This window comes from Erpetoichthys calabaricus, chromosome 8 (genome assembly GCF_900747795.2).
Source record: "Erpetoichthys calabaricus chromosome 8, fErpCal1.3, whole genome shotgun sequence".
Lineage (NCBI taxonomy): Eukaryota > Metazoa > Chordata > Cladistia > Polypteriformes > Polypteridae > Erpetoichthys > Erpetoichthys calabaricus.
In genome coordinates this window covers 176891493-176916710 of record NC_041401.2, presented here as the reverse complement: position 1 = coordinate 176916710, position 25218 = coordinate 176891493, and the positions used below count along the sequence as shown (strand labels likewise).

Genomic DNA, 25218 nt, shown 5'->3' with positions numbered 1-25218 from the left:
GTTTGATATAATACTAGCCAATAGTGACCAGTGCTGTACAATGGCAAATGATGTGAATAACATCCATTAAAAAAAAATCTGAACTTATGTTGCGTAATTCACATTTTGGTTTTCCAGTTGTGTGTACAAAATATGCTTGTTTTTGCTGTAATATTGTTAATATATTTCTGAACTAATCTGTGCACATCATGAACAGGCAACTAAAGCCTCATTGGAATGACATTTTGAATTGAACACTGGACTCTTGACCAGTGAATGAGGGGGGAGAAGTGGGTTGAATAAGGGAGGAGAAGCAGGTCTTCAATTAGAAAAACAATTCCCATGAGACTTGTTTTCTCTTTATGATGTATGCTGATTATTCAAATGTATGTATATATTTTAGCAGTAAAGTTAGTGTTTTGCATGTTTTATGCATACAGTTGGATAACTAATCCAGCTAATCTTTGGATTTGATTCCACCCAATATATAAATTTCCATACTGTATTCTTTTTCAAAAGATATCTGGATTAAGTCATGGTAAACTTGTCAAGAAAGTTTATGTATATAGAGACCTTTTGAGTTTCAGCAGTATGTGTTTTTATCTTGTAAACAGTCATTGGATTTTTGTTATTCCTTTGCTAAGTCTTTGCCTGCACCCCCATCACTTTTTTGATCTGTATTGCATAATTCATCATTTAAAGATTTCCATGCTACACCACTGCAGCTGTTTTTGACCCACTGGGAAATACTATTCATTTACTCTCTTTATTTAGCAGTTACTCCGGCGTAGTATGCAATTTCGCAGTCCCAATTTGTTGGGGAATTCTATGTGTGTGACTTTTTTGTGCTTTTTTACTTGGCACCGTATAATGCAGGGTTCTTATAACTTTTACTCTGAAGAATGTTAGGTTGCTTCTATTTAATAGCCTTATACACATTTTTGTGCATTCTGCAACTACTGCTCTTTTAGAGTATTACCAATACACACTAAATAGCAACAACAAATACAGATATGTTTACAGTAGGAAACATATTGCTAAACTGTATCTCCCAATATTTAATAACCTTTTTGCATTTTACAAAGTTTTTATTTAATATTTATAGTTTATAAGGTAAGTCATACCAAGATGATTTACACATCAACAAGGAAACATTGTGATAATTGAAATAGGTTATCTATTATTCATATGGTTAATATTTTATATAATTTTATGTGATTCTTTATATTATTATTAAATAGGTCATTCTACGTTCCCAAACCCTGAGTAGTTACCCTGTATATGTTTAGTTTGTCAGATGCATTCTGCTGATATAAATTGCAATGCTAGTTTAATAAAATCTGATGCTTAGTGTCAGTCATAAATGGGTGTTCATCACATACAATTTTGCTATTAAAATGTTATCCTTTTCAAAATCATTTGTTTTCATTTGTATAATTTTGTAGGCTGCATGTTTACATACAATTAAACGTACCATCTTTAATTGTGCTTTTAAGCTAGCATAAAGCTGTCGTAGAACACAGTATGTTCTCTTGATCATTTGTTTTGGGGTAGTAATTTGTTATATTACACTTTACACAACAATAGTATGTTTTCCTTTCTGCATGAAATAAAGATAAGTGTTATTAATTGCCATATATTTGTATAATAGTAATACTTATACCTTTGTACACACTTAATGATTTTTGTACTTTTTCTTTTCTGCAGCGTTTCTGAAACCCTGGGGTTGTTGGTGTGGCTGAATTTTTCCTGGATTTGAGTGGTAAATTCAGAAGACTGAAGCCCAGGCTTACTGTCTACCTTTCACGGAGGCCCAGCCGTGAGAGGACAGAGGAAGGTACGTGGCGAATCATGACTGCCGACAAAGAGAAAGACCGAGATCGGGACAGGGATAGGGACAAAAGGGAGAAGATGCGAGAAAATGAGACATCCCGTCCACGACGAAGTTGTACTTTAGAAGGCGGTGCCAAGAACTATGCAGAAAGTGACCATAGTGAAGATGAAGAAAATGACAATGCAAGTGCCACCACAGAAGAATCCACTAAAAAGACCAAAAAAAAGCCCCCCAAAAAGAAATCTCGTTATGAGCGGACTGAAAATGGTGAAATTACTTCTTTCATCACAGAGGACGACATTGTTTACAGACCAGGAGGTAAGAGGTTTTTTTTTTTTTTTTTTTTTAAATTTTCATTTTAAGCCTTAAATTATGAAGTCCAATTTCAATGTGATAGATTAGTGATTAACAGCCTTCTTTAATTAAAAGTGGTAAAGGCCAAGGAGATAGATAGATACTTTATTAATCCCAATGGGAAATTCACATTCTTCAGATAGATACCTCCTAACGTCATTAGCTCGCTTAAAGCTTAGTTTTTATTTTAAAAACAACATAAGATATCTGTAATCATGCCTAAAGTGTAGCGTTTATCACATTTACGGTCATTTAATAGCTTTTATTTAAAGAGCTGTAACACTATTTTTGTGTAGCTGTTTTTTTTGGTATTCGTTTGCCATAGTACTTTTATTCTTTGCTTTCCGAACTCCCCAAAACACCCCCACCCCATATTTCCAGCTGAGTTAAATGCCAGTGTATAGTATACACTGAAAATGTCAGTACTATAAAGGTTTTACATTGCCTTTGTCTAATGTTATTTTTTTTGGCCTGCTGGATTACATATTTGAAGCTGTTCCTTTTGTTTATTTAACTGGAATTCTAAAGGTCAGGTAGAAGCACAAATGCATTACTTAGTTATTTGGTCTTAAGACAATATTACAGTTGCAGGCTGAATCCTTAAGTTTCTTTGTTTTCTAACACATTGCTTTGCCTTTGTCATGCATGAGCTGATCTTTTAGGTGAGGAAAAAGGTTAAATGGGATTTGAATGTATTTTAGCATTAACACTTGGAATTAAGCAACCATAGCACAAAGCATTTATTTCTCTCATCTTTATCTCTCCTTTTTGCTGCTAAAATTTGATGCAGTATTGTTTTTATTTAAAATTGTTCTCAATGTTTCCTCTTCCATTCTTTAATGGTTCATCAAATTATAATATGTATATTTTTCAAATTTAAGCATGTCCATGTAGCAAACAACTGTTAAGAACATTAAACCAAAAGTTCAAAACTTTTATGATTCTGGCTTATTACGACACTCAACCTGGGCTTGTGTCAGTACCTCGGTTCTTTCTTATATCTGTTTTTTTATATATAAAGTCATGCCTTTTAAAAAGTGGATGTGGGCAATTTGGTGGTTAAAGTAATATTGATCAACAGTGAGTTGGTTAGTGCACAATACTCAGACTGTTTCCTTTTCAACTTTTTTGTTAATCAAAACACTGTATGCAGTGTTTCCATACAAAATGTTAATAGCCAGCAGTCACAATTTTGATTACATTTCATGTTAACTTCTCTAATAAGCATGTTTTTATTTCATTCACTAAAATGACAAATGTCAGTGGCCACCACACTGAGAAATATGTTTCTGTTTAAAGGTGATGATTGAAAAAATATGGGAGTAAAAACTAGAACCCTACAGAATAAATAGGGGGCATGGACTAAGTCGGGGCTTGATTTTAGTGTATAATTTCCGGTATATTATAATGTCGGTCGTATTAGTCGAATGCGGAAAACTCACGCTATTGATCCAAGAGATTGATATGGCTAACGCCCACCTGAGAGATTAACCACGGAGCACACTGCCCTTAAAAACTGTTGTGCTTAAACACTATCATCCTGAGTAACATGTTTTGTTACAGAGTTCAATAATCTCATGGCAGAGCTCAAGAATGTTTTTACTGACTCTCTAAAAGCAACCACATTATCTTACACATCAGCCTAGATGGTCTGGATAGCTGTGTTCATATTAGGAACTTTCATCCAATTTTAACAAAAAAAAAAGGCCAGTCACAAAAAACAATATTTTCAGTCCATTTCTAAGCTTTACAGTATCCAATCCATGTTTTATAATTACCCCTCAAGAATTATGAATGTATAGTTGATACACTGTAGAAAAAAAAACACCTGTATAAATATAGTAAATGTAAATTTTCACAGCAAAAACCAGTAGTGCAATTAATGATTTAAAATGAGTAAAACCTGTAAGTGCATATATATTTTCATTTAAGCAAAATTTAATTGCCAATATCAATTAATTGATTGTCTGAGATATATATATATATATATATATATATATATATATATATATATATATATATATATATATATATATATATAAAATCCAGTGTCTGTCTGTCTGTAAGCTTTTCAAGATAAAACTATGTAACGGATTTAGATTATTTATTTTTCTATAATTTGCTTGAACATTCCTGTTGATTTTGCAACTTCACTCATTGCCTTATGTATCATGGTTCGCTTACAGTACAGATTTATTTGTACGAATCCGAGAGACACGCAGCGACTGAGGGGAGGGAGGCGGGGCCCTCCTCACTCGCACGCCAGCCTCAGGGCGTTCCCTACCTCCACTTAGCTAGCAAACGAGAGAACTACTTAATGGATTTAGATCAGGTATTTTTATATGATTTGCTTGAACATTCCAGTAGATTTGGTGACTTTTCTCATCATGCTAAGAATCACAGTTGGCTTGCAGGAGCGATATATTCATGCTAATTCAAGACAGTGGCCGCGGGCCGAGGGGAGGGAGAAGAGTGACGTCAGGAGTTGGGAGCCAGGCAGGGCCCTCCTCACTGTCCTGTTTCACTACTACGTGGGCGGAGCCACAGGGGATGGCTAGAATGTGTTTTTTTTTTTTTTTTTTTAATGAAGTCTTGTTTCACATAAGTACATTACAGAAAAAACTAAACAATATGACAGCTTATAATTATAAAAAGGATTTTATTTTCTTTTATGCCGTATGTATTATGGATAAATATTTTTGTACATTTTTTATTAAAGTGTGTATTTTAAGGAAATTTTATTTATTTTAGTATTTTATGTCACTGAACAATAAGCCTAAAGAATTTAATTTTGTTAATAAAAAATGAACAGTTAAAACTTGCGGTCTATATAGGACACAAGACTTCTAGTTGTCTGGTTATGCAGGAGATTAATGTAATAAGTTTTTAATGAGATAAAGAAAAATGTGTATTGGAATTGGATGATCAAGTAACATGAAATTGGTGATCAATATCGGACTTAAAAAACCTGATCGGAGCCTATGTAAATTCACAGTAGTAATTTCTCATAGACCAAGATTTCTCATTTAGTCTCAGTACGAGTCCATGCCGTCAATGAATTCCCCATGAAGAATATTGCAGCATTTTTAGAGAGGTAAAGGTTGAGGTGATGGTTCTGTGCCTGAGGGCATCTCTTCTGAGAAAAAGTTAAGAGTATCTTCAACAAGTTCTTGAGTTGTGTCAAACTTTTGAAAAATTGGTAGAAATAACAAAACAAAGCCCCAACTCTAGCTAGTAATCATTAGGCGTAACATAATCCCATACACAAATTTATTATTTGAAAAACTCTTAGCAGAACAGTTTCCAGAGGTACAAGCAAATGTAACAAATGTTTTGTTTATCAGTCCAGGCATCTAATTTGTTTTATTGCAGTTAACCAAACATCAGTTTGTTTGCCCTTATATTTAAAAACCAAAATTAGTCAGAATGTACACTGAGCAAAAGAACATTAAAGACTAATATAGATCAACAAACAATGTTAACTTACAGCTACACAAATTGAGGCATACAGCATCCACTGTGATTTAGCATAACTGTAATCAATTCACAAGCTGGCATTTTTATTGACTTCTTGCTGGCTTATAACTGTCACTCAAAATTAACACATCAATAACTTTAAATACTTTATATAATTCTGTTTTACACTTTTTTTCTTGCATTTGACACCTAGAACGTAAATATTAAGATAGGGGTTTAAGCAAAGCATAAAAGTTACAAGTCAATAACAATAGATGCCATTTACATTTCAATTCTTAATAAAGGAGACCCCAACACCTTTAAAATATGATTTAATTGTTGCTTAAGATAGGTCATTTAGAAATGGTTGCTTCAGTCATTTGTCTGATGCTTATGAAGGTCAGAGTACTGTTAAATAAGCCAATTTTCTGTAAAATAAATAACTGATCAAAATGAGGCATAAAAATCTTGATCCATGCAGTAATAGTTAATGTTTTAAATTTGTAATTTTATGGAAACCATCTGAACTGTAAAATAAGCAGAGTTTAACTGAATGTAATTCTAAAGTAAGAATAACTTCTAACAGGGAAATAATATTGAAATGCAATAGTTAACACTGTAGAGATAGCTTGTCATCGATCTGGAGTAAACTTTATAAAAGATGCAAAATTCAAAGCAACAATGTAGGTGCTACTCTACTATGCGACCGTTTTAAGCAGAATCTCCATATTACAGTACTTTAGGAATGATATATTCCTATTATAAATGATCACAAGCTTTTGCACCTGAAATTTAGTCTACCAGCATAGCACTCTACAACCACAGAATATGAGGCACCCTGGTAGTGATGCTCTAATCGACTGGCCAATGATCCCAATTGACCCATGTTCAATACAAAAAAACTTGTGATCAATAATTCGGCTAATCACAAAAATGAATTTTTTCAGCACCTGCTTTTCTAAGCTATAGGAAAATTTTAGTTGTAGTGCTTCTTTATATTAAGTACTAGCAAAATACCCACGCTTCGCAGCAGCGAAGTACTGCTTTAAAATTTTTATTAAGAAGAAAAGTAAACCTTTTTAAACTGAGGGAAAATATACCAATAATTATTTGTTAAGGATCTCTTTGTATACCACATTGTCAGTTCGGCACTCCAGTTGTAATATGACCAAGCTGTGCGCTGAGCTTACTCTTGAGCATGCAACGTATAGTTGGCCATGTGAAAAGCAATCTTGCCTCAAATCAATGCCAACCTTTTGTAGGGTCTGTCCCTGAGATTCAGTTGTCATTGCGAAGCAGAGCCTTACTGGTAATTGGAGGTGTTTGAATTGAAATGGGTTTCATCGATAACTTCGTATCCAGCTTTTGAGCGTTTAAATATTCATAAACATCAAAGTGTCCACAACTCAAATTGTCAGCTGTGAATCTAAGATGTTTAAGAGGCATTGGCAGTTGTCCAAAGGTGTAAAATATTTGGCCATTTTGGTACACTTGAAAGCGACAACCGAACAATTCAGCAGCAGCCATCAACTCACATGCAGAACCATAGGTGAAGGGCTTAAGCATTTCACTCTTCTAGTGCTCCTGTGTAGTATAATTATCTCCTGTACCATCATCAGTCCACACCTTGAACCTGTCCCAGTCATTCAATACATAAGACACAATGTTCCTCCGGATATCAAGAGTGAGCCTGATATGGCTGTGCAATATGTGACACAGACAATGGAAAAGACAGTTGCCATCTCCAGGCATGGAAACCACTCGGTAAGTGGCAGTTATTTGATCGATGGTGATCACCTCGATAGACATGTTAATGGGGGTACGGTTGGAACAATAAAGGAAATGGGTACCTGAACAATGTAAACAAAGTCTAAAATACCTACACAATAACTATAATCGTAATAAACGAACAATAAAACAGCGGAGAAGCCGTGGATTAAATAAAAAGGCTGCAGTTATCAGCAGGGAGATGTTAATACCGTGGTGAAGCAAGGAAGGGAATGAAGAGACCGGAGCGACGGACGGCCTTATATAGGCAGGCAGCCAACTACGTGGGAGGCGTGGGGATGGGGGACCCAACGCTGCCTCACACGGCGACTGAGCCGCAGGCTGTGGACGTATATATGTACGTAAGTAGGATTCAGTTAGCATTGGGAACCCGCGTAACAAATTTCTTGAAGGTGGGCCCATAAGTAACAAAGACCGTTGGAAAGTTCAATATGGCGGCCGACAGTGGTGTCATACCACCGAAATAAGTACGTACATCGGTTTCGGTTAGCGCAGGGAAGCCACCTACCAAATTTCGTGAAGATGGTGCCATAAATAAGAAAGTTTAACATGGCGGATGTTGTCAACCGTTACGCATAGAATTTCGATATGAAACCTGCTTAACTTTTGTAAGTAAGCTGTAAGGAATGAGCCTGCCAAATTTCAGCCTTCTACCTACACGGGAAGATGGAGAATTAGTGATGAGTGAGTCAGTGAGGGCTTTGCCTTTAATTAGTATAGATTACAGTAGGCATGTCTTTTTTTTGCTGAAGCAAGGCAGACATTACCAGAGAGAGAGATAGAAGGTTGGGATATTAGCCTTTTAAACTGAGAAAAAGGAATGGGTGGAGTCATCCTGTGCAATTAGAGGAACGGGAAGAAAAGCTACTTTAATGAATCCAGACTTTTTTTTTCCTTTAATTAAAACAAACAAAGCTTGTCTGAGTCTGGATGGCAAGTGAGCTTGTATCAAGTACAGCAGCTCACTTTTTCAATCAGAAAAAGAGAGAGAGAAAAATTTGAAATTGCTGCTTCTAAACAATAGGCTTGTTAGCTTAACAGCAAAATGCATCTATTTTACTTATAAACTTGTTAAGCATGTTAGTCTTGTATCTTCCTGATAAGCATCTTGTGAACATTTGAGAGATTTGCATCTTTTGTAAAGGTTTGTACTGTATTAATTATTTATTTGTGTGTGTCATACAGTACAGTATAAGTTTTGGTAAGAAAAAAGTACTGCATAATTAAAAAAAATGGTAATCCACATTTATAATTACACCTCAAAAATTAGGAATGTCTAGCTCATACACAGGAAGAAAAAAACTGCATACCGTATATACTCATGTATAAACTGGGACATGAAATCCGAAAAATCTATCATAAAATCAGACCCCAACTTGTACGCCTATTCAAAAATACGACACTTATTTTTTTTTTTTTTATTATTATTATTTTTTACATCTTCTTGCTTCCTCCAATCTCACACCAGTTTCTCAGAGACATAGAATTTTGTTGCAGCAGCACAGTTACCAATTCCTTTCGCCACTTCAACGACTTAATTAAAAACCAGCTTTATATTTTCTTCTGATTGAACTCTCCATCGTAGATAAGGGATGCTCTTATGATAAAGGTGTATGATGGTGTAAGATACAAAAAAAACACAACAGTGCAGTCGTCGATTCGGAATAGTTTGGGTATTACCACATGGTCACGCAGGCATAATACATAGAAAAGAAAAGGGCAGTGTGCTCCATGGTTAATCTCTCAGGTGGGCGTTAGCCATATCAATCTCTTGGATCAATAGTGTGAGTTTTCCGCATTCGACTAATACGACCGACATTATAAAATACCAGAAATTATACAGTAAAATCAAGCCCCGACTTAGTCCATGCCCCCTATTTATTCTGTAGGGTTCTAGTTTTTACTCCCATGTTTTTCAATCATCACCTTTAAACAGAAACATATTTCTCAGTGTGGTGGCCACTGACATTTGTCATTTTAGTGAATGAAATAAAAACATGCTTATCAGAGAAGTTAACATAAAATGTGATCCAAATTGTGACTGCTGGCTATTAACATTTTGTATGGAAACACTGCATACAGTGTTTTGATTAACAAAAAAGTTGAAAAGGAAACAGTCTGAGTATTGTGCACTAACATACTCACTGTTGATTAATATTAATTTAACCACCAAATTGCCCACGTCCACTTTTTAAAAGGCATGACTTTATATATAAAAAAAACAGATATATATATAAAAAAAACAGATATAAGAAAGAACCGAGGTACTGACACAAGCCCAGGTTGAGTGTCGTAATAAGCCAGAATCATGAAAGTTTTGAACTTTTGGTTTAATGAAGAAAAAAACTTTTTGGTTTTTCCTTAAAATACACACTTTAACTAATAAGATATGTACAAAAATATTTATCCATAATACATACGGCATAAAGGAAAATAAAATCCTTTTTATAATTATAAGCTGTCATATTGTTTAGTTTTTTCTGTAATGTAATTATGTGAAACAAGACTTCATTAAAAAAAAAAAAAAAAAAAAGTAGTTTTCACCATTTCTGTAACAAATATATATATATATATATATATATATATATATATATATATATATATATATATACACACACACACATTCTAGCCATCCCCTGTGGCTCCGCCCACGTAGTAGTGAAACAGGACAGTGAGGAGGGCCCTGCCTGGCTCCCTACTCCTGACGTCACTCTTCTCCCTCCCCTCGGCCCGCGGCCACTGTCTTGAATTAGCATGAATATATTGCTCCTGCAAGCCAACTATGATTCTTAGCATGATGAGAAAAGTCACCAAATCTACTGGAATGTTCAAGCAAATCATATAAAAATACCTGATCTAAATCCATTAAGTAGTTCTCTTGTTTGCTAGCTAAGTGGAGGTAGGGAACGTCCTGAGGCTGGTGTGTGAGTGAGGAGGGCCCCGCCTCCCTCCCCTCAGTCGCTGCGTGTCTCTCGGATTCGTACAAATAAACCTGTACTGTAAGCGAACCATGATACATAAGGCAATGAGTGAAGTTGCAAAATCAACAGGAATGTTCAAGCAAATTATAGAAAAATAAATAATCTAAATCCGTTACGTAGTTTTATCTTGAAAAGCTTACAGACAGACAGACACTGGATTTATATATATATATATATATATATATATATATATATATATATATATATATATATATATATATATATATATATATAATCTGAGACAATCAATTAATTGATATTGGCAATTAAATTTTGCTTAAATGTAAATATATATGCACTTACAGGTTTTACTCATTTTAAATCATTAATTGCACTACTGGTTTTGCTGTTAAAAATTAGAAAAGTTAGAAAATGGACTGAAAATATTGTTTTTTGTGACTGGCCTTTTTTTTTTTTGTTAAAATTGGATGAAAGTTCCTAATATGAACACAGCTATCCAGACCATCTAAGCTGATGTGTAAGATAATGTGGTTGCTTTTAGAGAGTCAGTAAAAACATTCTTGAGCTCTGCCATGAGATTTTTGAACTCTGAGGTTTGCTGCCTTAAAAACAAAACATGTTACTCAGGATGATAGTGTTTAAGCACAACAGTTTTTAAGTAGATTCTATAAAGATCTTGTTGAGGTATGATATTGCAAGTTCCAAGGGTTAAAAAGACGTACTGTCTTAATACATCTCTGAAGTTTTGGTCAACTTCCAGATTGTTCTGAAGAATACATTACAAGTTCAGAATATTACTTTTAAAGTATTTTCAGTCTGTCTTTTTCCTGGACTTCAGTTTCTTTGTAATACAGACCAGGGGTGCCGTATTCCTGGTCTTAAAAGGTATGTGACACTGGGCTTTGGTTGCATTTATTCTGTCCTGCTAAACTGAATATATTTTTCAGATCAGTGCACTCTGTATACTACTAATCTTTAAAAACACTTCCTGTGTTAAATAATTTCATTACAACCAGCGCTATCCCACTGTAATGATCTCTTTATTCAACCTGGGTACCCCCATCAGTGATTTCAGTCCCTGTTAGTCATAGTTCATTTTCAAGTGGTTGCTGAGCTTATGACCAATTCCTTTCAGGTAGTGCTGGGCGGTATACCGGTTCATACCTAAAACCTTTTTTTATTTTTGTTATGATATGGATTTTTCTTATACTTCAACACCAGTTTAAATTGCCTAAACAACGTTTGGGACGTGGTGCAGTGGGAAACTGTTTAAGGGGGACCTTTTTCACTGCTACACATCGTTAAACACATGCAACATAGTACATGCGTTAGTGGAGGTGTTGCGTGGGGGCTCTTTTTCACTGCTACACTGCTAAACACATGCAACGGAGTACATGCAGTAGTGGAGGTATTGCACGGTCAAAATGGACAGAGAACATTCCGAAACTGAAGCTGTAGCAGACAATAAAGTTGAACATGATGACACAGAAGAACTTTTGCTGGAAAAAGGAGCCGTGTTTGTTGTCTGGAGATACTTTGGATTTAAAAGGTCAAATGTGGACCATTATGTTCAAATGTGGAATACTGTTTCTATACTACTGGATAGTACTGCAAGCCAAGTTATACTTGTTTTATTTTTTTCAATACTGTGTAATAGTGTGACGACATGTTGACTTTTTTCTTGTAATTTGTTATTAAAGTAGAACATTGTAAACTAAACTTCATCTTAAAATGAATATTTAATTTACTAGATTTTCTCAAACCCCATCATAAGTTATGTAGCACATTCAATGCTTTGTGTTAAGTGTTCCCGGAGCCATGTTAATTGCTACTGCTTCTTAAACTGACTTCCTATTGCACTAAAGGAGGTGCTGGCAGCACACACAATACATTAATTTCATGATATCCCTGCTCCCTGAACATTTAGAATGCTAAGATAAATACTTGATATAATTTTCATGATGAAATGCATTAAAGCATGTATTAATCATGTGGGGGAATGGTGGCGTGGAGGTTGCACTGCTGCCTCGCAGCAATGGGGTCCCGGGTGTTCCTTGCTTTGAATTTGCATGTTTTTCTGGTGGGTTTACTCGGCGTGCTTCAGTTTCCTTTCAAAGTCATGTAGGATGTGGGGTTTTGTTATGCTATATTAATCCTGCTAGTGTATTTGTTGCTTGTATTCACCCTGCGATGTGCTGGCGCCCCGTTCAGGATTTGCTCCTGCCTCGCACACAGTGCTTGCTGGGATTGGTGCAACCCTGAATGGATGGCATAATTAAACATGTATAACGAAGATTTTTTTTTTTTTAAGATCTGAACACACCGTGGTCCAAGTTTATAACTAGTTTTAATTTCACAAAGACGTTTATTGTGTGGTGATTGGTTATGTAGAGAGAAAAAAGAAGGATAAGAACTGGGGGTTTGGTACGTCAGACAGACAGCACGCATGCAATAAAGAAAGCCCGCTCAGAAGAACATCCATTGAATTCTTGTGTGCACATTAAAATGTTTTTTTGTACAATTTACAATTCTCATGACAGTGGAGTAGGTTATTCTTAGCCAGTACTTGCAGTGGAAAATGTGGTTAACATCCACTCATGCATGGGAAAAAAATATCGTCCAATACCGTGAAACCGGTATAATTTTGAAAAATGCTGTGATATATAATTTTGGTCATACTGCCCAGCACTACTTTCAGGTAAATCGACTCACTAAATAATTTTATTGTTGTCCAAGATCTGTTAGTTTGTGACTTTTATGCTCTTTATAGAGAATTGCATATTTTTGGTCTTAGGTATTATTTATTTGCTCCAGTGTTTATATGGAAACTTTTCAATGTGTTTACTGTGCTAGTTTGATTTTTGGAGTATTGGAAAATAGGTGAACTTTTGACATCCACATCATCTGTCTGGGTTGGCAGTTACCTTATTTAATTTCTTCCTCTGGTCTGTTGTGTGGTGTTATTGGCTTGATTTCCATGTTTCCTATATTGCCATAAATCTCTTGTCTTTGTTTATTGTTTGTGCTTGATTCCAGGAATGATGATTTAGGTGGTGGCCATGGTTTAAGCGCCTCAGGAGGCTTTTGTTCTTTATAATCTTTTTGTATTTCACAGAATGTAGGGAGTCTTCTATTGTTGGTCGTTTGTGGTTTAGTTGGGTTTATAGGGATAGGCGGCTGACCTGAATTGGTCTCTGATACTTATTTCTGAGATCACTGATATTGTACCACTGTATACCAGTTTTTCTTTTTCCCATTTTACACTGCCTCATCTTTTGAATTAGGGTCATCTTTTGGACCTTCTCATTTGTCACTGTCTTGAAAGGGATTTAAATCAAGAATTGCAGATCATATGTTTCTTTATTTAAGAGAATGCCTGCTTATGATATTTTGTGTAGCTATGCGAATTAGGCTGTGTGTTAGTAGGCTACACTATCAGATGCAGTTTATACTTGTGCATTACGCCATGCTGCAAGCACATAGCTGAATGCTAGTTTGTGGTGTTGCTTCATGCAAGAAAAGTGAATGATCCATTAAAATGCATGCAGCTTTTGCCATCCAGGATCACCGCTCCTCTTGGTACACTAACCCCCCCCCCATTGTGTATTTGTCCGTCATATTTTTCCACTTTTTTATACATTGGCCTCCGTGTGATTGTATTTGTAGTGTTTTGATGTGGTATAATTTAAATGTATATATTTTCCAACTTCTTAGGCAAGTCTTTTCTCAATCTGCTCCGTGTTTACCAATACACTTCAGACATATAGTTACCAAACTTTCTAATCAGAGTTGTAGGGTCTGCATAGGGTCCATATCGACACCTATGCGTAATCTTATTTTTGAGGAGGTTTGCATTAGGCTACACTGTGACTATAGCATAGGCTACGTGGGCTAAGGCGCAGCTAAGGCACTCTTGATGCAGAAGATTAAATCAGTCTTAATTTGGACGTTTGACATCTTGTCCAGTTGAAAAATGAATTGGGCTATAAGTTCTCTTTTGGTTCAGGAATGTCTCAGCCAAGCTTTAGCTATGAAGTTCCCACTGTGCTGGATACCACAAAAGACTGGTGAGGCATTACATTCAGTTTCTGTATGGTTTGATTGTATAGGCTAACATAAATTTGCAGCAGTCTCTGGATTTCCTAACTTCCTTGTTGCAATAGGCAGCATTTGAAGTGAAATATATTCATATTGATTAGCAAGAATGATGCTACTTTTGCTAACCATAAGCAGCTACATGCTAATAATTCACAAGTCATCTATGATGCCAGGATGAGCCTGTCAAATGTTGTGTCTCGGTGGCCTAACTCAACCCATGATTCATTTATTTTGAGGCAAAACAGCATTAATCAGATGACTAACTGAAAGTGCTGAATGTGACAGCTGGCTTTTTGGTAAAATAACTGGCTGAACCCTTAGTTTTACTTATGGCCTATACTATTCATTATAACAGCAATCATGTCCATACATATGCCATGTGGTGATGGTGGCTACCTGCTCAGACGTTGGCACCTTATGCCTTTCCTTGTCCCCCGGAGCACAGAGGAGAGGAGCCTCTGTGCCGTGTTGATTGCTGGTGGGAGGTTGTTCTACCAGCCATTGAAGTGCTGCATCATGATAGCATATATACAAGGTTGATTTGCACAATACATATGTGGTGGTTTCATAGAGGCAGTTAGACTTGTTCACATATGCACATTTACTAGGCCAGGTTTTACAAATCAGATTTTATTTTGGCATATGTAAATTTTCAAATGTGAATACATGTGAGTTTTATGAATGAGACCATGAGACCCTAGGCCTTGGTTCCTCTTTCCCACCAACTGTTGAGTTAAAATTAGATTGCTAATTTCTTGGTATTTCATCAATGGTAAAAGACTTAACTCTATTGATTTCTCCTAGAACCTGCCCTTGGTTTCCCACTTTATCTTTAAGATATATTGTTTGCCTTCCTAAAGCCTAAATTCTCCTGGATGTCCTTTTAATTTATTCTGTGTCTAGCACTATTGTTCCCTCTGGAAATGGTCATACTTGCACTCCAGTCTTCCACAACCTCACTCTCTTTAAAGGTGACTTACAGTTCTCTGTGTTCCTGACCTGGTCAGTGTCACTCAGTGACCTATTTGATTGCTTGTTTCACATGACATTCCACACTTTGCTGGGTTATTCCAGTTTTCCTACCATAGGTTTCTACTTCTAAGTACAGCTTCAGTAAGGCCTTAGGACATAAGGGATTCCTTAACTGCTCTTCTGCCTACTTACTGTGTGTATTCTGTATTCACAAATTAGGGAAAAACTGTCTCCACTGTCTGCTTTACTTTGTAAAGCATTTAGCAACTTTAAAGGTGTGTTGTATAGTCAGATTTCATCCTTCAATTTACAAATTCACTGTAAGGCATGTTAAGTTTATTTGAATTCATTTTTTTCTCACAACTTAATAATAAGGTGTTCCTGTTCTGTTCGTATAGTGTTCTTGGTGCTAAAAAGTGTTAAGAGGGGAAAAATAAAATATAAGTTAGGTTACATACAGTACAAACATAAAGCTTGTGTTTACTTATCAGCCGTATTGTGTTGATAGTAATATTGTAATTTGGTGGGTGTTTATAATATTCCACATTATTCTTAGAAGTCTGATATATCTTTTTCAGTTGTGTAAAGTGAACCTCATTTTCTTGAATTGTTGAAAGACTTCAGATGTCTAATGGGATACAGTCTTGACACCTGCCAAGTGCATGATCTTATAACCTTTCAGGCTGTCTAATCAACATCGGCTTACTGACAGTTCCAGAATTGCCTGGAATTCATATACCAAAACCTTGTAGAAAAATGTACTTTTTTTAACCTCAAAAATGAAACCCGACTATAGTGCTTGCTGTGTTTAAACCTGTGTTTGACAGCCGAAGGCATTCTTCTAATAGCCAAAAAGCTTTTCTTTTCTACAGTTGGTTAACACTTAATTAATTTGTATTCAATTTGTCAAAGACTCTGTGATGTTCCCTTTTATTTTAGTTTATATCAAATCCTTCCAAAAACATTCCTTCCTGCTTTACAGCCACATCAATGAAATAATAAAAAAATAAAAATAAAAAACTTGCTCAAATGGAGTCACGTGTTCCATCCCCCTGTTGCGTTACTTCTGTATTCTTAAAAGAGCTTGAATGTAATGAAAGTCTGAGACAGAAGTTAGTAAAGAAATGGTGAAAAAATTGATTCATACTAATAAACAATATCATTGTAGGGGATAAAAAGAGATAATTTTGTACTTAGAAAGCAGCTAGATTAGTTAAAAAAAAAAAAATCTAGTTAGTCAAAAATGTGTAGATAGTAAGATAAAAATACCACTGGCACAAGTCACCAGTATCCTCCACAGTGCCCAGGGATGAATGTTTTAAAATTCTACTGTTTATAGAACTGCATAATTCTGTAGGACCTGACACACAATGCTAACTACATATAAGCTCTAGAAATAGAAAAGATGCTGTAGATTAGAATTTACATAAAAGTACAAGGATGATCTGGAACTGTTAAATGACCCAAAGGTAAACCTGTTAAATGACCCAAAGGTAATTAATTATTTGCTCAGTTGAGGTGTTTGTTTGAGGGAAAAAATGTTTACAATGCTTTTTAAAAGTGTCTTCTTCAATCCGTTTAAATATTTTACCTTAGAATTCAAAACATTTTGTGGGATGTATTCCCATATAGAGAAGAGTGTGGGTGATAATAATCACAAACTGGTAGCTTGTTTCATTTCTTTGCCCAATGTAAATCTGATTATTTTTGTTACCCTGGCTGTGGGCATAAGCTGGCAGTTCACTGACTACCATGCAAATCATTTTGCATTCAGTAGAAATATCCAGAAATCTTGGGAAGTCCAGGCTTCAAAAATTGCTGTTTTGTTGTTAATCTTGATCAGCCTTGAAAGGTTTACTTAACTTTGAATAAGCATTTCACCCTTGAATGAGACACATTCTTTAAATAGATAAAGATTGAAACAAATGTCTATTTATCTATGTTCCTGTCTGAATTCCTGCCTGATTTTTGCCAAAGCAAAATGTAAAATGTTAGTTGACGTGACAAAAAGTCTAGAACAAAATTATAGGCACATGTAGACCTTTCCTGTCTCAGTAAAGGTTAATATTTTTATTAAACACTCTGAAATATAGTGGGCAGAAAATGGCATCTGTACAAAATAACAAGGCAGAAACCACTGGTAATCTTAATCACAACCTCAGGGAAAAAAGCTAACACTCCTTTCCTTGTTAAAAAAAAAAAAAAAATGTAGCTAAGCAAGGTCTGTGCCATGGTCTGACAGTACTTTGCTCCATCAAAGTGGCTGGGAATTCTGCTTGTTTTCAGATGTTTAAGGAAAATGTCATGTCATGTGTTAGTCTTTTATTTGAAAGAAAAATAGTTGTAGAAAAAGTAATGCAAAGCTTTGGAAAGCTCTAGTTGAAATTAATACTAAAGTTCCACTGAGATGTTGTTTGAAGATCTAAACCAAACAATTCCGCAAGAAATTCACTGAATGATTACTTTTTATTTAATCATTGAAAAGTACATACTTACAAAAAATTGATTTTTTTTTTATTTGCTTAAGAATAACACTGTAGATTTTGATTTGAGACCTTATTCTTAAACATTGAAAAGGAATAAAAACAGATTATAATGTTTGCTGTCTGTCAAATGTTGCATTTTTTAAATAGCTTGCTTTTCCAATTGCCTCCACTAGTATTTGTGCAGATTATAATGGAAGTTTTCACTCCAGAAACCTTAAGACACTCCTGATCAGGCACTAAGAAATTTCAACAGAGTGAAATCATTGATTACCCACATTTGTGGCCAGTGAACAGTATCAAATAATCAATTATCTAAAACTAATTCAAAATCAAATTAATTGGTAAATGTACATTGAAATTCATAATATCTCTCACAGACTGTAGTGCAGGAGTACAATAGCAACAGCAGACAAAGAACGTGACAAATATTAAATACAGTTTTGGATGATATATACAAGGAAGAGACATGCAGTTGTCAGTACGAGTAACTGTTTAAATAGTCTGTACAAGTTCATGACCGCTCACTCCTCTAGTGTCAATTTCATATAAGTGAGTATGGTAAAATGTAGCCCTGCAGGATGGCTGGCTATCTGTAACTATACACCCTGAACTATAAGAAGTTTTTTTTAATTTTTTTTTTTTTTTGAGTTCAGTACCATCTGTAGTGCTTTGCAGTACTTAGTTGAGCAATTGCTTATCACAGTAGAGTTATGGCATGAGGACTCCACTGTGCACCTAAAAAAATTAAAGAGCATAGATGAGGACGTGTAGGCTTTCTTCAGATTTCTTGGGAAATAAAGGTGGTCATTCTTGACAATTGTTGAAAAAGTGTTGTGCCAACTTCAGGTCATCACTGAAGAAGAAAAATTTAAAGCTGATGACATCCCCACAACATCCCCATTTTAGATAGTTCTGTGATCTGCTTCCTGCCATCTGTCACCAACTCCATGGTTTTGCTGTCTGTGAGGGAGAGAATGTTGTCTTGGTACCACTGTATCACGAGGCAAAACCTCTTTTTGTAAGCTGTCTCATCATTGTTGATGAAAAGGTATTTAACAGTGGTGGCATGAGCAATTTTACTGATGGTGGTGGAGCTCTATCAGGCCACATGGTCATAGGGTGAGGGTACTTGCTACTCTGCCCTGTGGACTGTCTTAGTTTATGAATAGTGTGGAGAAAGTGATGCTACCCTTCTGCTAGTTAGAAGTCCAATATTTGACTACAGAAAGTTCCCAGTCCCAGGTTTATGAGCTTGGAAGTCAGCTTTGATGGTACGTGGTTGTTAAAATGCTCTAGTCTGTGAAGAGCACTCTGGAATAGCAGGTTTGTTTTCTGGGTTGGTTAAGTTGTTTTTAAGTGCAAGGGATGTGAATTTTGCTTGTGATGATCTGCAATCTGGATATATTACAAGCTATCCAGAATATTGTGTCGTGTTTGTTTCCCAGCACCAGACAATCAAAGTATTGTGCTGCCACTCAAATGGGATAGAGGGTATTAATGAAACTCAGTTGGCGTACAGTTGACATTTACTGTATCTTTAACATCAGAGGAGTGAGTTGTTTGCCTCCTTGTGAAGTATATGTGAATTATGTGTTGATATTTGCATAGTTAAGAAATTATTCCAAATGTGTGGTAAAAATGTGCTAATCTAGTTAAAGCCTGCTAAAGCCTTGTGTAAACTTTCAACTTAATATATCACATGAGTGCAGAAGGAAAAACATAAGATTCTTTTTTTTTTTTTTTTTTGTTGGAGATGAGTAACACATTGGTTGTGTATTTCCTAATGTACACACTTCACAGACTCTCTGTGGAAAAGTAGTTTTATGTGATATTTTAAGAGCTCTGCTATTCATGTATGTGCATCCTGCTGGATATCCACAGGTAATGGCTTACAACTTTTGTCTCATTAATTCCATACAGACCTGGTAGAATTGCTGCATTTTTACATCTTTCTACAGTGCATCCAGAAAGTATTCACAGCGCATCACTTTTTCCACATTTTGTTATGTTACAGCCTTATTCCAAAATGGATTAAATTCATTTTTTTCCTCAGAGTTCTGCACACAACACCCCATAATGACAACGTGAAAAAAGTTTACCTGAGATTTTTGCAAATTTATTAAAAATAAAAACCTGAGAAATCACATGTATAATTATTAGTTATAATTGGGTTTTAATATTTTAAAAAATATTCTTAGATTTTTTTTTTTTGGATTTGAGCAGAAAAGAGTATATTTTAGAACTCCAAACATTCCTTTTTTTTCAAAAAGTGATGCAATACAATTAGATATTTGAATGTCTTTAAAGAAACTAGCATAGTAACGCACCACTTTCCAGTTAAAAATGTGACGTGTTTGTAGGCATACAGCTGAGTGTTTGGTTAAACAAGTGTAACAGACAGGGGGTAATGATAAATGACATAATGTATAGGTTGAAACAAAGTGATTAACCCAGACAGAAACTTCTGTGAAGAGGGAATAAAACTAAGACAAGGCAGGGGACAACCATTCTAAAAGGTGAGGTTGTGGTAGACTTGGTGGTTTAACCTGCAGATCTTACACCATGGCTATAGTGAGCATAACAAGAAGACACAACATGGTCATCTTGCATCATCAAGCTCTCTTCAGGCAGACACATCACAGCAAGCAGATGTTTTCAGATGTGCTGTCCAAGTTCTCCTGCAGAAGCATGAACAAATGGTCAAGGTTGAGGATTATAAATGTAGTTGTTTACCATGGAAACTGTGCAGCAAACAAGAAACACATCAAAGTGATTTCCCTATGAAATCAGAAGATGTCCAGTACTGCAATCCGCTCAGAACTGGCAGACACCACTGGAGCCTTGGTATACCCATCTACAGTCCAGTTTTAGCAGAAGTGGTCTTCATGAAGGAGCTGTAAACAAAATGACATTCCTCTGAAGTGGAAATAAAGCCAAATGTCTGCAGGCAAAAGTAAAGCATGGTGAAAATTCGCTGTAGGTGTGAGGTTGCATTTATGCAAACAAGAGTTGATTTGATTAAAACGAACCCTGCAGCAAGAAGAGGAACAGGAAATCCAGCAGTTGATGCTTCTGCCTCGACAGAGCCCTGAACTCAGTATCATTGAGCCAGTTTTGGATTACTGTAAAGGTAAAAGCAAGTAAAACAGCTGAAGTCTGTAGTGGAACTATGGCAAGTTCTCTAAGAGACCTGGAACAACCTACAACACATGTACCTTCAGAAACTGCATGATATAGTGGACTTAGGAGAAATGGGAACATAAGAAAAAATTAGATCAGAACAACCCATTCCGCTTAACCAAGCTTGCTAGTCTTATCCACTTAATTCTTCCAAAATAACATGAAGTCTTCTTTTGAAGATCTCAAAAGTCCTAGTATCAACCACACTACTTGGTAAACTTCTATGAAGTTTATTGATTAATAAAAAACTGTTCTTAACATTATTTGTGAAACATTTCTACTTTATAGCGTTTTTGTCAAGTGCCTAAGACATTTCTACAGTTGTGACACATACACATACACACACACCTTAATTAAAGGACAAGTGTCTGTGTGGCCATCCTGTTGCTATATATCTGTTATACATCATTTTGTGTGTGATTTGTAAAAGCATTGCTAATGTTTGTTATGCAGCCTCTGTTGGAATGAAAAATGCAATGTATTTTATTTCTACATGCACTACAAAAAATTCCAGTACATGTGGCACTCCAAACTTAGATTTCAACCTCAGCATGTGTGTGTATGTATATATGTATGTATGTGTATATACTCTACATAATAAAATTTGTTACACACACAGTAACATGTGGAACTGTATGTCTACCTTATGTTTGTCCAACAAGTGTAAATTTGAAGGAAACCTTCCTGATTCAGTCTGCTTGAAAATTGAAAATTTTAAAATCCAAGTTAAAAAGAGAGGCAATTATATATAATTTTAATATTTATGACTTAGTTTTACACCTTTGTGCAGTTATATATTATTTCATTTTGACTGCATTCCCATCTTAAATAAGTTGTTTTTCACACTATCCAGTTTAATCCTTCCATCTCATTTGTTTCACCATCTCAACTATACTAACAGATCTTTGCAGTGAATGAGTTAGAGTTACGTATTTAAGCCTGCATTCTACAGTGGAAATAAATGCTTTGGTTTGAACTGGAAATGCATGTTTGTTAAAAGAGAGAAGCCCCCCAAGGCCACATAGCTCAGTATGAAATTTCTACATATGCAATACTAATATTTCACTGCTAAGTGTTTCATTCGTCCCAAAACAACAGTCGGTATTGTTCAAGATGTTAACTCAAACAATGATTCCCTGTTGCACATTCAAAGTTAATATTGTCTCTATGTTCCAAACCTCTGGTTTTTACTTAGCTGAGCTTAAATTTGTATATGCTTACAGTATGCCAGCCTAAAGACTGCAAATGCAAAAATAAACTTAAGGTATAATGGAGGCAAATTTATTAATCTCTTAGTATTTGTCTTACTATTGTGTGCTTCACATTAGATGAGAGATGAATGTTTTTACTTTTTTGTGATATCTTCTTTATGTGCATTAGGGTTGTCACAATACCAAAATTTCAAATTTAACACAATATTAAGAAAAGTATTGAAATTCAATACATTTTTCGATACCCAATGCAGTATATGATGTAACTCAATTAAAAATATTTAAATAAATTTCAAATCAATGTATATTTTTCCATAGTTATCTGCATGGAACTGATTTAGAGGGCTGTAAATATTATGTTTATTAAAGAAAGGTATTAAAAAAAAAAAAAAAAAAAGTCCAAAGAAAGCTGAAGTGTTATGCATAAATACATTTTGAGAAATTGGCAGCATTTATTCATGTTTACACATTTTATCATTAATACAGAAAGGTTTTCTTTCCTATATAAAAAAGTACTTTAACTTCCACACCAGTACAGCATGTTTTTGGAAGGCATGCTCTGAACAATCGGCTACCAATCAAAATTAGACGATTTTCACTTTAAAAAACCACTTGGTTGGTGATCGGTATAGAGGCTGATCACAGAAACTGATATTTTCAGCTCTGCTTTTTAAGCTTTATGGTAGTTGCAGTGCTCTTTTATGCAAGGTATTATGGTTGTTGAGCTATCCCGTGTTTATTTTTTTTCCCCTTTTGCACAAACCTTCCTGCGGTGTAAACAAAGAGCAGCGAGTGAAAACTTGTTTTATCAGTGAATAAGAGGCGACTGGTATATTTGCCTTTATGTTAAAGAAAGTGGAGTAATAAATTGAAAAAAGTAATCTGAAAAGTTGTCCTGTGCAACTAAACAAACAGCAAGAAAAGCTACTTTAAGGAATTCAGAATTTTCTATTTTGTCCTTTAAATTAAAACAGACACCTCATGAGCTTTGACAGCGAGCTTGTTTAAAATGCAGCAGCTTACACTCTAAATTGGAAAAAGAAAAGATAAAGATGAATTTGAAATTGCTGCTTAGTAAACAATATTCTTTTTTTAAAGATTTGTACTGTGTTTATTATTTGTTGCTGTGTGTCATACAGCATAAGTTTTGGCATGACATAAGTACAACATCATTAAAATGGTAATTCATATTTTATACATACACCTCAATTATGAATGTCTAGTTGATACACTGAAGAGAAAAAAACACATCTTTCTAAATATAGCCAATATATATATTTTAACAGCAAAAGCTGTAGTGCAATTAATGATTTAAATGATTAAAACATATAAGTGCATGTATATTTACATTTAAGTAGTATTTAATTTCCAGTATCAATTCATTTATTGTGTTAACTATATATATCTATTATAAAAAATAAAAAAATCTTGCGAGGGAGTCTAGGGATACGAGACACGATCTTCTTGGAAGACAATTTGACGTCCCGCAAGACAAGGCAGTGAGACAATATTTAAAACAAGTTCATGGACATCTAACCTAGCAGTTGTTGGAATGCTTTTGGCAGACATACCTCATGTGCTCCCAGCTCTTAAAACAACAATAAGCGACAAGTTGGAAGTTTTAAAGTAAAAGTTAAACTAATGCATATGTGACAATTCCCATGAAAATAAGAATCTCTTTAAATTGTATATCTGGTAAACCAAACCCGAGAGTGGGCGAGCCAAGCCCCCTAGTTTTTTATATATTTGTTTTTAGAGAAATGGTGAAAACTTTTTTTGATTAAGCCTTGTTTCAGACAGGTACATTACAAAAAACTAAATAATATGACAGCTTGTAATTATGAGAAGCATTTTTAAATGTTTTTTATGCAATGTGTATTATGAATAAATATTTACATATTTTGTTAAAGTATGTATTTTAAGGAAATTGTATTTAGTTTAGTATTTTCATGGTCACTGAACAATATGCCTATAGAATTTCATTTTGTTTATTAATAATGAACAGTTAGCATCTGTTTAATTACAAAAATACACATTAATATTGGACATAAGACATTAATTTATCCTGGTTACACAGGAAATTAGTGTAAAAAGATTTTTAAAGGGATAAAGAAAAAAAAAACTTCAATCCATATCGGCCAATCAAGCAACATGAAATCAGTGATCTGTTTCAGCCTTTAAAACCTGATCAGAGCATCCCTAAGTTTTTGGCTTTTCTCCTATATTTGTCTGTGACAAGGCAATACAGCAGAACTTTGGAGTAGAGTGATTGCTCTTCCCCCTTGAGGAGCCAGTTGTATTGGCTTTAGCACATACTTGACATGCCTCTGGGGCACACATTTCAGGAAGTAACAAAGCAAGGCTCATTGGGAAAAGACCAAGGGCAAACGCATGACATGCTAAAAGGATCTCTCTACTGTCCAAGAAATGTCTGGGTATTCCCCAAGATGGATTGGAGACATTTTCTGGATAAAGAGAAGCCTGGTTTTGGCTAGCTGAGCGTCTTGCAACTGTCACCCAAACCAGAATAAGCAGAACAAAAATGATAATGATAATAATGATACTTCATTCCCCTGTTTAAAATTAGTTATATATACACAATGTTTTATTATCTTAATCTCACATTTCTTGTACAGCATGTTAGTATTCTTTAATATTTTGGAATACAGCCAAGTAATTGGACTGTGGATTGGTGCAATTAGTGTAGTGATTTGCAGTCTGTTTACGAAGCCAGTAGGTCACACTGCTTCACTTTTAAGGCTATGTTAAATTTAATGACATTTTCTGTGATTTTCAGTTGCAGCCTTCATTTACATAACCTTAGAAAGTCTGAGGAATGCTCATGTAAAGCCGCTTGTCTAATGTAGCATGCCTAAAGACTGATTCCAACTAGTCTTCAACTGACTAGGATAAAGTCA

The 25218-nt window shown here is 35.1% G+C and overlaps 1 protein-coding gene across 4 annotated transcripts in view; it reads left to right on the top strand.

Annotated features, from left to right (window-relative positions):
- The window catches only part of rerea (arginine-glutamic acid dipeptide (RE) repeats a), a 365998-nt gene that overhangs the window by 150513 nt on the left and 190267 nt on the right, over nt 1–25218 (top strand). For all 4 annotated transcript variants that reach the window (XM_028807869.2, XM_051931035.1, XM_051931032.1 and 1 more), the window contains exon 2: nt 1687–2131. In XM_028807869.2, coding sequence (XP_028663702.1) covers nt 1831–2131 — 301 coding nt within the window. In that variant the 5' untranslated portion in view covers nt 1687–1830. The remainder of the gene's footprint in view (nt 1–1686; nt 2132–25218) is intronic.